The sequence below is a fragment of the Sesamum indicum genome, linkage group LG4 (assembly GCF_026168435.1).
Source record: "Sesamum indicum cultivar Baizhima isolate 11 linkage group LG4, ASM2616843v1, whole genome shotgun sequence".
NCBI lineage: Eukaryota > Viridiplantae > Streptophyta > Magnoliopsida > Lamiales > Pedaliaceae > Sesamum > Sesamum indicum.
Genome location: NC_142660.1, coordinates 9,900,050 through 9,918,015, shown reverse-complemented (window position 1 = coordinate 9,918,015; position 17,966 = coordinate 9,900,050). Strand labels below are relative to the sequence as shown.

Genomic DNA, 17,966 nt, shown 5'->3' with positions numbered 1-17,966 from the left:
ATATTTGGGAGTATTTGCATCTATAAATGTGCGTGTGAAATAGATAGCTTTCCCCTTGTGTCTGCAAAAGACCGTCAACTACGCAACCTGCAAAAGGCGCGACCCCGTGTGTCTGCAAAAGACCATCAACCACGCGACCTGGAAAAGGCGCGACCCAGTATTTGAAAAAGACCATCAACAAACACGCGACCTGCAAAAGGCGCGACCCCGTGTGTCTGCATACCATCAACCACGCGACCTGGAAAAGGCGTGACCCGGTGTTTGAAAAAGACCATCAACAAACACACGACCTGGAGAAGGCGCGATCAGGTGTCTGAAAAATACCATCAACAAACACGCGACCTGAAAAAGGCGCGGCCCGATGTCTGAAAGAGACCATCAACAAACACGCGACCTAGAAAAGTCGCGATCAGGTGTCTGAAAAAGACCATCAACAAACACGCGACCTGGAGAAGGCGCGATCAGGTGTCTGAAAAAGACCATCAACAAACATGCGACCTGAAAAAAGCGCGACCCGGTATCTGAAAAAGACCATCAACAAACACGTGACCTGAAAAAGGCGCGACCCAGTGTCTGAAAAAGACCATCAACAAACACGCGACCTAGAAAAGGCGCGATCAGGTGTCTGAAAAAGACCATCAACAAACACGTGACCTGGAGAAGGCGCGATCAGGTGTCTGAAAAAGACCATCAACAAACACACGACCTAAAAAAGGCACGACCCGGTATTTAAAAAAGACCATCAACAAACACGCGACCTGAAAAAGGCGCGACCCGGTGTCTGAAAAAGACCAACAAACACGCGACCTGAAAAAGGCGCGATCCCTTGTGTCTGCAAAAGACCGTCAACTACGCGACCTGCAAAATGCGCGATCTATGTCTGCAAAAGATCATCAACCACGCGACCTGAAAAAGGCACGACCCGGTGTCTGAAAAAGACCATCAACAAACACGCGACCTGGAAAAGGCGCGATCAGGTGTCTGAAAAAGACCATCAACAAACACGCGACCTGAAAAAAGCGCGACCCGGTGTCTGAAAAAGACCATCAACACATGTGATCTGAAAAAGATGCATTCGTCATGCCATTTGAAAAAGAGGCATCAAATACGCGACCTGAAGAAGGCGCGACCTCGGTGTCTGAAAAAGACCATCAACACATGCGACCTGAAAAAGGTGCAATCCGGTGTCTGGAAAAGACCATCAACAGACGCAACCGGTAAAACTTCTCCCAAAGTGATACCCTCACTTTTCGATAAGTGCTGGAGTAATGATGTGGGATTAATGAGGAATTCTATGGAAATACCAAAAAAGCCCTTCATTAAGGGCATTTCTGCCATTTAAGCAAGGATCCGCGTCTTTTCTTTGGGCCGGGTCGTACGTGACCCGACCTGGATCCATTTGCCTTTGAAAACCCGGACAATCACAGCAGTTTGATCATAGACGCGGGTCAGTAGGATGAGACCACGTGGCTGGTCAATGCTATCCTGCTGAGCCCTATATATAGACCCGAGATGCCGACATTAAAGGTACCTTTTACGCATTTATTGAGATCGAACTTTGAGATAGAACACTTTTCTCTCGATCAACCTAACTTGAGCGTCGGAGGGTCATTGTCGGGGACGTGCCCGACGAGCTCACGGTTCTTGTTTCATTCTCAGGGAACCCAAAATCTGTTCTTGGACGAATCAGCATTCTTAGTAGAGATCGCATTATTCGACCCGAATCAAATAGGTTCATAAAGAGATAGATAGTATGGTAGAAAGAAATATATTCACAGTGCAAGCACAATTCCCCCTCCTAATTTGTTAGGTACTTTATTTGAAAAAACTTAGTTGAATTTATTGCAGTTGATCACATTAAAATGATCCAACTCGAGGTATATGTTTGGACCACAAAAATAAAGGGTATACAAATTAACAAAGTATGTGTAAATATTAAATTTTCAAGCCACGTTCAAACTTAATGAGTAACTTTAAGTAGAAAGTGGACGGAAAGCCCTTTGTTTACCATTATTCAAACTTAATGAGTAACTTTAAGTAGAAAGTTACTCTTTAGTAAATAAATAAATATAATATAAATACATAATGTTGAATAAAATCACCATGGCTGCTTGCAGTTTTACGAACAGTGACTTCTTCACCTAAACGATAAACCACCAATAGCTAAATAACAATCACCCAATTTTTTTCATTTTGAAATAATCCTCTCAGTGAACTTAAGCAATTGCACACCGAATTCCTCTAATTAGAGTTTGGAGGTTCACCAACACTTCGTGTGGCCGCCTCCGAATTCCCAAACGCTACTCTCTGATGCAGTCATTAAAAGCGAAGATGTATCATCTACAAAGAACGCGTTATAATGAATTATTAGCATTAACAAAGTCATCAAGACATTGTGGATGATGCCCCTATAATTTCAAATAGATGTCTTGCAAAATCCCTCCACAATGGGAGTTTATGCATTTAAGGAACACCTTCAATTTTGAATATAAACCCATGATGCAATCTAAACAACTAATAACAAAAAATTACCTCCTAAATTACTGCAGACAACAATGCATAACATCAAGTATATGTATGTTGTCCTACAGCTGTAGCGCTATCCTAATCCTACAATTTACAAAAGCTCATAGTAAAACAGCTGACAAATCGATGAACAATCATCTCAACAACGCGCTTGTATACAAATTCAATGAGCATACGATTCAACATAGCAAACCGATTCGAACTCAATCATGCCCAAACCAACGAACCACGGCAATGTTTCTACACACAAACTCGTCGATCATACCATACTTCGCTTTTGTGCCCGTGTACAACTACTAAATAATAAAACCCCCAAAAGACACCCATAAACGAACATAACATCTAGGGTAGGAGTGTTCTAGCCTTGTCTCCTGCTTATGAGACTGTAAAGAGATTCTGTTTTGCTTCGTCTGTTATCAATTTTCATTTCAAAAGTTTGATGATTGCCGGACGTACAGTGTATCTATACATCAAGCGATCGCCAATTGTTTATGTCGTCCTACATTGAAAACATGTATCGACTATGTAAACTTCCCGCACCTGTAAATGACCAATTAGTGACAAGCAGCTTGTCTAAAAACCGAACACAACAACTCCCTTTGCATGAATCCATTGTTTTAAAAGTGCACCTAAAAAACTGAAGACAATCTTTGATTGTTTATGTTGTCTTGCACTGGAAACATGTACTGGTGACGAAAACTTAAGACACCTGTAAACGACCAATCAATTACAAGCACCCAACCTGAAAATTGAACACAACAACACCATTTTGCACCGCTCTAACATTTTTAAAAATGCACCTAAAAGAACTCAAACAACCTTGGAGAGTGCCTAAAACTAAATCCACCCGCAACCAAATAGTGAACTACTACAATCAAGCCTCCACCGAAAGAATTCCGTCTTCCATAACGACAGGAACAACTCAAGAATAAGAAGGAGAGGAAATAGACATCAAATTTGATTTGAAATGGATAAACAATATGCAAAACAAGTACCAACTATGATTTATAGCCACGTTTGAACAATGTGTTCTATTCATGTCTCACCAATTTTTCTTTAAAAACTTTGACATTAGCCGGACATACATTCCATCTATACATCAAGCAAGTGCGGATGGTTTACGTTGTCCCCCCATGGAAACATATCATGGCCACGTAAACTTCACCGCGACCCATAAACTACCTGTCAATCACAAGCATCTCGCCTGAAAACCAATGAGAACACCATCATTTTGCATCTATCCGGTGTTTTAAAAGTACACCTAAAAGAACTCAAAGTCAACCTTCGATGAGACCTGAAAACTAAACCCAACTGCAACCGAACACCGAACCAATACAATGTAGACATCCGCCGAAATAATTTTCTCTTGGATTCCATTTTTGTCTCTCTGCCTAGCAACAACAGGAACAACACATAATTATGAATGAGAGAAAACATATACCAAATTTGAGTTGAAATCGATAATAGTCCGAAAAACAAGCACCAACTATCACGTCGTCCATCGACCAAAACGTAGTGCACTAGAGTTCCTTTGACACAAGAGAGCAAAGAGGACATACATGTGTATACAGAGAAATTATTTTTCTTGGACAAAAACTCACTGTAACCGATACATATCGCCACAAGCAAAACGATTGAGCTTCAAACTAAAGAAGCTCAAAACGTCTTTGTTTTTTTTACACTCAGGTGGAAAAAACTATATAGCGTTGGACGAAAAGCGGTATTGTAGCAAGTGGCTATTGCCACAAGGGCCAAGTAAGGAAAACAATCGTGCTTCAAATCAATGAGGCTGAAAACGTTGTTGTTTCGTTTGCAGTCAAGGGAAAAAAGAACTAATACATTGGACCAAAATTGATGCTGTGGTAGACAACTATCGTTATTAAACGCGAAAGAATTGAAATGACCGCGCTTCAAAAGAGCGAACTACGAAACGGCCCCGCTTCATGTAAATGTAGAAAAAGAATAAAAAAATAAAAATAATAAACCAAAAACTGTTCATAACCTGTCTTAGTAGTAATAGATTTTTCTTTTTTTAAAATTTTTCCGTTCTGATTTCGAGTCAGCCTTGCATAAAAAGTGTTTTCTAGTGTATATCACATAGTTTTATCAATTTACGAGTCCAGAAAAATCGGTGCGAGCCCTAACCACTGATCCAAACCCACCTTGTTTATGAACTGTGGAGAAGAACAAAACTGTCACTAGGCCCAGTCCTCCGTCGTCTAGTACCTTCTGTCTCTAGTATTTGTATCACTTCATCCCACCAAAAACAATCAGTAATTTGAAAAGCAGCAGATTCCAGATTTGACATGTCTGAATCAAGAGATTAGCACAAACGACGACTGGGAGTGGGAGGAGGAGGAGACGTATCACTATCTTCAGAATAATACTACCCAGAAGGCTAGCCGTCCCTTCTTGATCATTGTAATTGAACAAAAAAGATAAGCAGAGATGGGGATATCCATGTCAATCTCGACGACAGTGGCGGCGTTGTTGGTGTTGCTGTTAATGGGGATTGCTCGTACAGAACGCGTGAATAAGTCGTCGTCGGTAGGACTGTTTTGGTCCACTGCAAAAGAGGAAGGAGATCTCTTGAGATGGAAACCCGAAGCCAATGATGATTTGAGTGACCCTACAGTCCATGAGGAGGAACGGCATTTGGATGGCGGCTTCTCTTCCCTGGATGGGATGTTACAGTGGGCTATTGGTATTTCCTCCATCTCCATTTCTGCTTCTGCTTCTGCTTTTTATATTGATATTGAGTTCGTTTCAACTTTGTTCTTCTTATTTGTTTTACACCTATGCCGCAGCTCTTCTCTGAGGTTCTGAGGTGTGGGTTTGTTACAATCTTGCAAAATTCAGTCTAGGAAATAGAAATAAAGCTTTTAGTTCTGATGTTCAGCAAAATTAGTTGTTCTAGGTTGATTATTCCAGATAAGCTACTTTGTGGCAGCTCAGGGTCAATTCTTATAAGATTAAACCTAGTTGGGATGCTCGACTCCTTTTCTATTCAAGGTCCTTTTGCTTATACGAGAGTTCATGCCTTTGTATGTGTTTAATTACTAAGATAAAAGTTCAAAAGAATGTAAAGCGCACGTACAAGTGCCCCATTGACATGCTTTCCATAACTTTCTGTTCAGCTCGTGGTGAATGTGTTGATGGTTGTTAACTTTCTGTGTGCTTTGGTCTGGCTGATCATTTTCTGATTGCTGGGTTCCAAGAATTGTTATCTTGAAGACAGCCAAAAAACTGTCCTTCATTTACGCCATCTATGTCATGAACCTAGGATCATTTCGGTGCTAGGTTAAATTGACTGCAGCAGATTACAAATGGTGTTCTGCTATAGCTCGTTGACTGTGTGCGCCTGTACTAAAACCTGAATGGACTATTTCTGAGGTTCCAGTTAAATGCAAATTGAGAGGCTGTTGCTAATGGACCAAGAAAATGAAAATAACCAATAATCTTAACGTTTGAGGCAATCATGAAGTCTATTTGGAATGTTGGAATATGAAACAGATTATTATTCTAGTCAAACTTTTGGCCCTCTTTATTCTTTTTTAAAAATTGGTCCTTCCAAATTGATGCAGGCCATTCAGATCCAGCAAAGTTAAAGGAAGCTACATTAGACATCCAGCACTTGTCTCCTGAGGACCTGAAGCAACGTCAGATGGAAATAAAGGTAATGTATATAGTTTGTGAAATTAAGATCCTAAAAGAACGAGTTACTTTTGTGTTATTGAATTACAAAATTGTATTATGGTTACTACTACTAGCAGGCTTCTGCTTTTCTCAGTGTATATTACAACATCAGATCAATATGCTTATTTTCATGTTAAAGCCTTTGTCAAATAAAGATCCTAATGAGCTTCAATTTTCTTTATTGAACTCTGATGGGTTCTGCTAGCATCCTTCCATGAGGTTTTTAGGGAAGGGATACCAGTAGGTCCTCCCAGAACTTCCTCTCCAATTGTGGCTTCAGTTTTGCTGCTGGGTTTTACTAATGTTGTTATGGATATAACATTTTTGATATCTACTTTATCCATTTTACATAAAAGCTTTTGTATATGCTAGAGGATAAGGGGTCGATAAAATGCTTATTAATTTGTGCCACTGCTGTTTGATCCTGCTTATTAGCAACATGTTGTAATAAATTTTGCATCATCTACAACCTACTGATCTGGTGGAAGTTTCAAACCATCATGAATCAATACGCAGCTGCTGTGTCATTTCCGAACTTAATAATGAGTTTCTTTTATGTTAAATTAAAGGTAAAACCATTTCTATGTTCTGTGTCTATTTCTGCGTATCTGATACTGTTGCCTTTTGCATGCTGGCACAGGAACTAATGGAAAAATTAAATACACCATCAGATGCAAAATTGATGAAAATTGCAATAGATGATTTGAATAACTTGTCTGTACCTTTGGAGGATCGCCGTCGTGCACTTGAGGAGCTATTGATACTTGTTGAGCCAATAGACAATGCGAATGGTATGTGTAGTTTACAGCCTCCAGCCAAAGACTTGGCATTTCTTGCCTCTACCAGTAAAGTAAATTTAAAGAGAGCATACCCCTTGTCTGGAAAAAAGGATAAGGGTAAAATTCAAATTTTTGTGAATTTTGAGTTTAAGAATTCTTTGATACATTTAATTATGAAGGAGAAGCTGATAAAGTGAAGAAGTCGTTGAAGGCTGTTTTTGGCTAAGCTATATCTAACTACTGATTTTCATAATTGTAGTGAAGAATTAATGCAACATCAGGAAACCTAATGAGATATTAAGTGGATTATAAGACTATGAATAGTTACAATCTTTTACTCTTTGACCCATGTCTTAACTTTTTTTGTGAATACAGCAATAACCTTGTAAGCTAATATGTATTGATAATCAATCTGACAGTATCTAGCAATTCCTGGATCCTAAATATTAGAAGTAGCTAGAATTTTACATGGGCATAAAAAGAACTGCAGAGATGTAAAAACCCTAAACTGGTATCAGTATATCTGTGCAGAGTTGGAATAGATTTAGAAGTAGTACTAATTAAAATTCTACCCACAGATTATGGGAAAGTGAACAATAAGAAATGTGGAAAAAGGAGAAGAAAAGAGGAACTATGAGGTTTCTGCTGTGCAGGAAGAACATGACATGCAAAATTCAGATCACTTTAAAAATGGCAAACAAGGGGGAGAAAGGAGAAGGAATAAGATAGATAAAAAGTATTATGGGTGCGGTGACAACAAATTTATTATGGGTAAATTTTATTTCTTATGCAAAACTTGGTTTATTTAGGTAAACTGCAATTATAGTTTTTCTGAAGTTACGAGAAATATTTTTCACTGAATTGTGAGAAATTAAAAATGAACTTGGGAAATTCGTTTCTTCCAAAATTACACTTCTTATTTGACTCTGTTGGAATTTTAGATGAGAGTTGAAAAAATTTTCGTTATCTTTGCAAGATTTTGAAAAGTACTGATTGAGAGTTGTTGGTGGTGGGTGCTATGGTGTCAAAGTGATACTTAAGAGCTATATGGGTTAAGACGTTAAGTTAAAAGGTGAATGTAAAAGGAAATGGAAGTATAAGAAAAATCATTTCTGGATTGAAGAATAAAAGAAGGGAAGCGAAACAGGATTAGATGAAAATTCCTTTGAAATCTGTTTATTTCTACTCCGAAATTGGATAGAAAAGTAAAAATAGCTCGAAGGATAGAAGAATTTCTCATTTTGATTTTTATCATCATATTGTCCATAAATACAATTGCTTTCCAACTTTTTTTATTTTATTTATCTTCCTACTTATCCCTTGGTCCTGTTAATAGTATCTGTAGCATATCCTTCTTCATGCCATCGTACATAGCACGAGAAGAAACAGTTCCATTTTTACACTCGCTTTTTGCTTACTATTGTTGAAGTGCTTTGAAGTGATCAATTTATGAGTCCGTTATGAGTAACTTGAATTATTCAATAGTAATTTATTCATGAATTAGTATGTGAGAAAATGAATTTGTAAAACCACAAAATAATCATTTAATTCTACCATATAAGGCGAATGATTTGAGATTTCTTTCACTATAAGGAACAAGAGAGTGTTATACATCCCCTGTATAAATCAGGTTCTCACACTCCTCTTTTCATTTCCCCTTTCCTCTCATCAAACCAAATGGAGCCTAATGTAAGAGGTGGTTCTTGGGAGGAAAATTTCTCTTTTAGGAAATAAGAAACCTGATGAATTGGGATTCCTCATTAGAAGTTCATATTTTTTTAGATTTAGGCCCATATTCTGGATAGTGGGTGCGATAAACTTGGATGAAGGCACAATTAGGGAGTTAGTATAGTCAGATATTATTAATATTTGCAATAAGAGCACCACACAACAAATAGTTCATGTTTGGGAGATGCAAGATTTGTGTTGCTTGTGTAGGCATTGCATTTGTACCATAGCTTAGTGGGTACCACTTGAGTGAAAATGGGATCACATTATACGATTTCTATTTGACAATGAAAGCAACATCTGAATCTGTGGGAACCAAGTACCACATTTTTGCTTTCTCTTTTGTTTTAATTTTTGTTTGCTTTTAGAAGTAAAAGGAAAAGAAAAGCATAATTGTCTAATCCTTTGGGCATAAATTTGCTGCACTCTTAATGGTGCAATTGCTGTGTTATAATTGGTATATCTTCAGTGTCACAAAATAGACATTGTTCTGTTTTATTGTCAGATCTGCACAAACTTGGGGGCCTCACTGCTGTCATAAGGGAACTCGACAATGTAGACCCAGAGATAAGAACTATTTCTGCATGGATACTTGGCAAAGCCAGCCAAAATAATCCTTTTGTTCAGAACCAGGTATGTCTTAGCTTTTTTAATAAATGTCAAAAGTGTTCTTGTGCTTTCCGCATTGCACTTCAGAATCTGAGTAATAGTTTCTGGATGAAGAGTCACATGACTCAACTGCTATCTAAAATTTGGTATTATTCAGATTTTGGAGCTTGGGACACTGGCCAAGTTAATGGATATGGCACGTTCCAATTACGTTGAAGAAGCCACAAAAGCGTTATATGCTATTTCAGCCTTGATTAGAAATAATCTGGAGGGCCAAGAGTTATTCTATATGGAAGCTGGAGACATGATGCTTCAGGTGATTGGTTGAATACTGAAGAGTAATATAGCACGTGTGATGCGTATTTATCAGCTCTAATTGTTGTTTTTGTATTGTCTCACAGAACATTCTAAGTAACTCAAGCAGTGATATCAGATTACGCCGGAAGTCTGTGTTTCTTTTGGCTGATCTGGTTGAGTGCCAATTGGACAGCAGAAAAAGCAAAGAACCGCCTTTCTTCAGCAATCATTTGTTGTTAAAATCCGTGGTTGATCTAATGGCATCAGCAGACCTTGATCTCCAGGAGAAGGTCTTTGATTGTTGTTAACCCTGAGAACTTGATTATTGAATCACCATTTGGATTCCAAATTTTTTTGTATTGGTAGTTGATGACGTGTTTCTTCATAGGCCTAACCATGTTTCAGTTTTGAATTCTATATTATGTACCCTTCCTCATGTATGCTTGTTTAAGTTCTGCAGGCTCTATATGCAGTTAAGAAACTGTTGTTGCTGAGATCTACTGATGCTCTTGTCTTCAAGGAAGTCTGTGGACTGGATTTAGCACTGCAGAGGATGAGGGAACAGTTGCAGCAATTGATTGTTGACGATAAATTCAAAGAATATGCTCAGGATATGGAAAATCTTCGAGGAGAAGTTGAGGCTATTTTCCTTGGAGAGCTGGATAAGGTGAGGAGAACAACAGATTCTGCATTGAGTTAATGAAATTGAAGTGTGACTGTTACATGAGATGTGGCAGGTTACAACAGTTTCAACATGATTAATATCACTTTTGTGGCTGCCTGGACAGTATTTTTCGGCCGTGCTGTCACGTTCTTGCTGTTCTTGGGAGAAATATGTAGTTAGGGATGAAAATCAGTTGACACTTTCTCAATGCTATGAAGAACGCGTATCTTGTCTAAAAATGTCAGTGTTATACAGTAGCAAACAAACAAGAACTACAGGTTAAACTTGGGTGTAGAATTTTGTACAAAATGGTTTACCTTCACTTATCCCAAGTGCTTCATAACTTAACACCTCTGATTCCCTCGGCATGAGACACACTGGACCCCAAACAAAATAGTTGAGTGATATCCATAATTTGTACTATTTCCAAGCTTTGTACATAATTGTTTTCTAGATGTTGGTAATGCACTGCCTTATATGACGAGGCCTGACTGATGCTGCAGTGTTTGAGTTCAAACTACCACTGCAGTACATTTGGCTAATAAATATTTGGCCATCCTCTCCAATCAGGACCCTGTGGCTGTAATAAATGTTGTCTAGCAGCACTGTTTAAGCGGATTGGATTTTCTAATACAAATTATGTTGCATTTTATTTTTTATTTCATATTTACATGCTACGTGTATAAAGAGTATGTTATAAATTTTATTTTTAGGATTCTATACATGAGAGATGTATCTATGAAATGTAATAAAAAATGTATACTTGGGGCATGCGTTTACCATATTTGGAGGAAACGCAACATGAGACGGTTTGAGTATATTTCGAGGTCGCCGGCTACGTTAGCTAGCTTAATCATAGAGGACGTCAGACTATGGATTCTTAGCAAAAATCTTCCTAGCTCTATTAGCTCTAGTGCACTTTATAGATTATGGCGTATCCTTTGATCTGTCGAGGGATAACATATCATACGAGCACTGTTATATTATACCTCTTTTTTCCATTTATGAAATTTACCTTTCCCAAAAAAGAAATGCAACAAAATTTGCCAAAAAAAAAAAACAAAATTCAATTCACCATTAAAGTAGCTAGGTCGTCTCCAGCATCCATTAAAAACAAGTGATAATTACACCCTCTTCCTCTAAGGTTTAATATAATTATATGTAGATTCTCTGCAATTTGAAAAATTACACTCTGGCACCTTTAATAGTTGCTTTGATTTAATAAATAAGTCCTTCAGTTAATTAAAATTATTAAATTTGTTGATATTAACAAAAAAAAAAAAATATTTAATCACAATTGACTTATTATTGATTTATTGTAGGACAAATAAATTTTTTATATCCAAATTACCCTCGTACGTCTTTATGCATTAATGCATGTGAGGAGGTATATTTTCGCTATTATAAGGGTAGCGTAGTTTGAAGAAAATTGTTTGACATGCAATAAGTTAGTAATAAATTAACCGAGTGTAGATATCAATTTTTATTTAGTTTTTTTTGTTAATATCAACAAATTCAGTGAATTTTGACTAACTGAGAGACTTATATATTAGACAAAGCAAATCTCAGCTTGCTTCATGTAATTTTCCAACCATACGAGATCTATGTGTAATTATATTAAACTTTAGGGAAGTGAAGTGTAATTATCCCTAAAACTCAATACAAAATGATGCATATAAGAGGGTTTGGTTGAGCTTATAAGCTTTTCAAAATATTTTTAAAATGTTTCAGAAAGCATAAGTTATATAAATTTTTTTGGTAATTTTGTTTCTAAAGTGCTAATAGAATTTCAAAATAAAGTATTTAGGATTTTTTAAGTTATCCAAAAAACTGTGAGCTCAACATATCTTTATTTAAGATCTTCTAGTCTCTTCAATACGCGTAAATTGCAACAAACTCCCTTGAGTTTTGGCTTAATTATAAATATTTTTTCTTTCACGATTTTGACGCCTGTCCAACTAGAATATTCTATTAACCTCTGTTAGGTTTTTATACATTTTTTTGTGTGATAAACTCACCAAAACAAATGTGCATTTAAATTATGGATTAAAATTTTACTTATTCTTTAAGTTTTCTAGTCTTTTCACTAGCCATAACATGCACTTCCATGGGGCACCCCACCGATTGATTGCCCTATGCTTTAAGAACCCACGGAGCATGCTAATGTCATATAAGAATTTTTTGGACCACCGGAAAGGAGATATTCCCCTTATTCCAACACATATAATCTGACATGGGGGTGAATGATCACGTGGTACAACCCAGAAACGTGCTAGCAAAATCGGTAAATAAAAACGCATAATAATAAAATTAAAGCATAGAAAATAATGAACCCAAGGAGTGTACCCTTGAAGTTCTCGGGTGTTTGATGTATAATAAAATAAACAAACATAGGGTTAAGGTGAAAATTACATAAATCGAAAAATAAAGAAGGTTTATGATACCTTCGTTTTCTAACGTTGGTTGAAATGTTCTTCACTTGAGGTTCAAATGTAGGAATTCTCTAATTTGTCCACACCACACTGGAATCAGAATCTCTATGTTTTCTTTACTAGAAGATAACAAGAGAAAAATCACTCCAAGTGCACAAGAGAGGGGGCGGCCCAGAGGTGCTAGGAAGGAGGGAATTTTTTTTTTGTTGTTTAATAATGTGATAATTATTTTTTTAAATAATTATGTGACATATATATATATATCTTGTATTGATAGTTAAGAATGTGTCTAAATACATTTTTTTTCTATCTACAATATATATTTCTCTTTATTTCAAGTAAAGAGATCCCCAACAATGACTAAAAATTGCACTTTCCAAAATTGCAATTTGCTAGCCATTTATTTCCTTCCATGGAATTTTTCCCATAGGCTCAAAAGGGCTTCCATGAGTTTTACTAAGTAAAAATAAAAGCCCAATGATTTCTTTATTTAAATTTAATTTTAATACAATTCTATTTAATTGAGCCCAACTTGTATTCAATCTAATTAAATACATAACTCCAGCTTGTCTTTATTAATTAATAAGATCCAACTTATTAAATAATAAGGACTAGCCCTGTGACGCCCCAAATATTATACTACATAATTGTAGGATTAATTGGTAAATTTTCATGAAATTTAGTTAATTAGCTAATAAATTATGGGTCATAATTGGAATATAATAACACTTGAATGAATTAAATAGGAGTTCGTTATAATATTTTGGAATAATTTATATTAATTAAGAAAATTAGGAAGGACGTAAATGATATTTTTAGAAAAGTTTAATTAAATAAATAAAATAATAATAATATTATATATATAAAAATAATATGTATATATATATACATATAGTAGGAGAGAGAGAGTTGAGAGTGGGAGGTGGGGCCACCACCCCACCGCCTCACTCTCTCTTTCTTTCTCTTTCTTTTCTTTCTTTTTGTTGTTGTTCCTTGTACACATACATTCACACACATATACATTGCACACAATACACACACATTTTTTGTGGAAAAAGAAAAAGGAAACAGAGGTACGAAAGGTTGTAATTTTAATTTTTATTAATTTATATAATTATATTATTTAATTAGTCCGTTTATTAAATGTTGTTTATACTAAGCGATATACTATTTAATTGGAATATTTTACGAATTTGGCTATTTAAAATAGTGTCGAATTAAATATCAAATCGAATATAAAAATGATATCGTTGGTTAATTAGATTATTAAATTTATTAGATTTGAATGTTGCTATAGCCAATTTATACAATTTCATCGGAATTGTTAACCAAATACGCAATTCTACGTATTGTTATTTAATTTAAATTATATAATAGCGAGAAATTGATAGAAAATTCATAGAAATATTTCGAAAATTATATTTAATAAATGGTATGTTAATAAAGAGGAAAAATGAAGATTTGTACTTGGATAGAAATGGAATATTGAAGAATTATTAGAAATTGTACGAATAATATTTAATATTATATTTAAAAGAAGTTACGATATTCTCGATATATTAACTGTATGTGGTATAACTCATTATAGGATATGAGGGTAAAGTGAAAAGACCGAATCTATCTATTGAATAGATAAAGGCGTTGTAAGGTCGAGGTAAGTAAATAATTAGTATTATCTATATATGTCCCCTTTTTATTTGTAGTTTTACTGTTATATGAATTTGTGGTTCATGCTGATATTGTTTAACTATTATATGAATTTGTGGTTCATGCTGATATTGTTTTACTGTTATATGAATTTGTGGTTCATGCTGATATTGATTTATCTGAAAATGTATGAGTGGTGAATGATTTGATTTGATTGACGATATTATGTACGTAAAATGAGGAAGTGTGTTGAAATATTATGTTTGTTGTTTGATGTGTTGTGGATGTTTGGAATGAGAATATGTTGATATATTGTTCTACGTTACTAGTTGCTTACAAGAATGGTGATATGTGGAAAGGAGGGAGTGGTGGAAATTGAATATAATTGTGGTGTGAATACCCCTTGATGTGTTGAAAAGCCTATAAGACGAAATGAAATTAAAAGAGCTTTGATGCGTTATGAGAAAGAAATGAAATGAAAATAACTTTGATGCGATATGAAAAAGATGTGATGTGAAAAGAGCTATGATGCGAAATAAAAGAGCTATGATGCAAATTGAAAGAGCTATGATGCGAAATAAGATTGATGAGCCGACTGTCAAGGGGATTCACTTAAATTTATATAACGGTGAGATTGAGTTGACGGAAAAAAACACGATATCACCTTCTGGTAAGCAAACTAGGAAAAATAAAGCTTAATTGATTATTTATTTGTGAGATAGCTATGTGGTGTACTACAATTGATTATGTTGGAATTAAATTCACTGTAATCCATGCATGTTGCCTACTTGTCCTATTTGGGCTGTGTTTGATATACATATATAGATAGGGCTGATTATTTACTTATTGAGTGGCAGGCTCATCCCTCTGTTGATATTTTCTTTCAGGAGTAGACTTTGAGGTGTCTGACTGTTGAAGAATAGGTCTACGCGCTATACTCAGGCAGGTCGGGCCAGTATGCTGTTTTCTCCTCTTTGTCAGCTAGAGTACAAATCTTATTTTGTTTGTATAAAGAGAACATAGGCGTAGAGATCAACTGTGGTGTTTGATTTGTATATGTGTGATGTTGTGGGTTGACTATATCGTTATAAAGTTGTGATTACGTATGCATATTGATTAGATAATTATGTGCATTTATATACAAATACAAGGAATTACTATAAGTATGACTGTTATGACCTTGTAGCAAAGGGGGTGCTACATTAGGTGGTATCAGAGTAGGGATTAGATTCCCTAAGGATAATAGATGAAATATAATATTATACGTAAGATGTATATACTAGGAAACTACTCACATGTGTGCATTTCATATAGGATGGAAGAGTCAAGGAAAAACGCTGCTGGCCCAACTGAGTCATTATAGTCTGTACAGGGTCATGATTCTGCATCAGAACATCAGGGGTTAGAACCCCAAAATAGAAATGCCCCACAATCAGAAATAAACTATTTTATGCAATAGTTTATGGAAATGATGCAGAGGATGGCTCCACCGCTACCATCACAGCCACATGATGCAGTTATTGACAAGAATTACGAAATAGTGAGGAGACAGGGGGCGAAGGTATTTGTCGGTACAACTGACCCTGCTGAAGCAGAAGAATGACTGAGAAATACGGAAAGGGTGTTGGACAGAATCGAGTGTACTTCTGAGCAAAAGTTGAGGTATGAAGTGTCCTTACTGGAGAAAGATGCCTTAGACTGGTGGAAAACAGCAAGAATCGACCTGTTACTTTAACATGGAATGACTTTTTGAAAGAATTTGCTGACAAATATACTCCGCCGGTCTACAGAAACCGTAAGAAAGTTGAGTTCCTTGAATTAAAGCAGAATGAGTTATCTGTTGCTGAATATGAACTATAATTTGTGAGATTGTCAAAATATGCCCTAGAAGAAGTGAGTACCGATGAATTGAGAAGAGACAGATTTGAAAGGGGGTTGAGACTTGAGATTCGGGAGAAAATAGCAATCAAACCTCCAAGTTATGGTGCACTGCTGGAAGCGGCACTAAGGGCAGAAGAGACGTCAATTGAAAGGAGTTCTACTGAAGCTAAACGAAAGAAATTGATAGGTAACCTGAATCTTATAGCGGGATAACGTGGTGCAGTTTCCTTTAGGGGTTCTGATTCGCAGAGGGGTTGGTTCAGAGGCCGAGGAGTAGGTCAGACTAGCAGGTCTTCTTCAGTTTTTTTAGTAGAGGCGGGCCTACTTGGGGTAGATCTGGAGCAAGACCCGGTCCAGCCAGATCGTTCAGTGGAAGATCTATTCCCTCTTGTGCTAATTGCGGTAGGAGACATACTGGTGAATGTTGGGGAGTTCAACCAATTGTATGTCATCGTTTCCATCAATCAGGACACATTATCAGGGACTGTCCTACATGGAGGGATAATTCTAAAAGACCTTAGACTTTAGAGTTTAGCATTGTGGGGGAAAACTCACAACGGGCAGGTACAAGCAGAGGACGAGGTAGAGGTGGTCGAGGTAGCGGGAACATTTCCACAACATCTACAAGACAAAGTAGTCAGCCTCAACCACAAGCAAGGGTGTATGCAATTACAAAAGAACAAGCTCCTACGGCACCTGAGGTTATCACTGGTTCCTTCTCTATTTGCGATTCTAATGCACATGTATTGATTGATCCAGGATCTACTTGTTCATTTATATCACACGATTTTGCATTTCGTGTAATGCTAAAATACAACCATTTGGACATGACTTATATGTGTCTATGCCTGCTGGTGGGTTTGTATTAGTGAATACGGTGTTGAGGTCTTGTCCAATAGTAGTGGAGGGTGTCACTCTATATGCAGATTTGGTTGTAATAGACCTTAGGGAGTTTGATGTCATTTTGGGAATGGATTGGTTAGCCACTAATCATGCTTTAGTGGATTGTCAAATAAAAGAAGTAATGGTTGAAGTCAATGGGCAGATGAAGACGGTTATAGTGGGGGAAAGAAAAGTGATACCTAACTGCTTAATTTCTGCTGTGACCGCTTTTAATCTAATTAAAGAAGGGCGTGAGGCGTATTTAACCAGTGTGCACGATACCATGAAAGTTAGTCCGGGGGTATTAGACGTTCCAGTGGTGAGGGAATTTCCTGATATTTTTCCTGATAAATTACCTGGACTACCACTTCATCGAGAAGTAGACTTTGAAATAAACACTATTCTTGGGGCGGCACCTATTTCAATTGCACCGTATAGAACGGCTCCGTCAGAATTGAAAGCATTAAAAAAGCACTTAGAAGAGCTATTGGATAAAGGGTTCATCCGACCTAGTATTTCACCATGGGGAGCACCAGTACTATTTGTAAAGAAAAAGGATGGAGTATGAGATTATGTGTCGATTATAGATAGTTAAACTGAATCACAATCAAGAACAAATATCCTCTGCTACGGATTGACGATCTGCTTGATCAGCTAAAGGGTGCCACTATGTTCTCTAAAATTGATTTGAGGTTAGGATATTGGCAACTGTAGATTGAGGAAGATTCGATCCCAAAGACAACTTTCAGGACCAGGTATGGCCACTATGAATTTGTCATTATGCCATTTGGATTAACGAATGCCCCTGCAGCTTTCATGTCTCTG

At 36.6% G+C, this 17,966-nt stretch overlaps 1 protein-coding gene across 1 annotated transcript; it reads left to right on the top strand.

Moving 5' to 3' along the window:
- The first annotated feature begins 4,640 nt into the window (after nucleotides 1–4,640).
- LOC105160153 (ARM repeat superfamily protein) lies at nucleotides 4,641–10,958 on the top strand. The gene is made up of 7 exons (XM_011077417.3): nucleotides 4,641–5,230; nucleotides 6,111–6,202; nucleotides 6,863–7,013; nucleotides 9,235–9,362; nucleotides 9,496–9,654; nucleotides 9,740–9,925; nucleotides 10,096–10,958. Exons 1-7 carry the CDS (start codon nucleotides 4,975–4,977, stop codon nucleotides 10,333–10,335), a joined length of 1,212 nt encoding a protein of 403 aa, XP_011075719.1. The 5' UTR covers nucleotides 4,641–4,974; the 3' UTR covers nucleotides 10,336–10,958.
- The last annotated feature ends 7,008 nt before the right edge of the window (nucleotides 10,959–17,966 follow it).

Bases quoted from the DNA above. Each gene is read 5' to 3' on its own strand.
- LOC105160153 (XM_011077417.3), top strand. From the start codon at position 4,975: ATGGGGATATCCATGTCAATCTCGACGACAGTGGCGGCGTTGTTGGTG. The intron at 5,231-6,110 runs GTATTTCCTCCA...AAATTGATGCAG, and splicing joins GATGTTACAGTGGGCTATTG to GCCATTCAGATCCAGCAAAG. The intron at 9,363-9,495 runs GTATGTCTTAGC...GGTATTATTCAG, and splicing joins ATCCTTTTGTTCAGAACCAG to ATTTTGGAGCTTGGGACACT.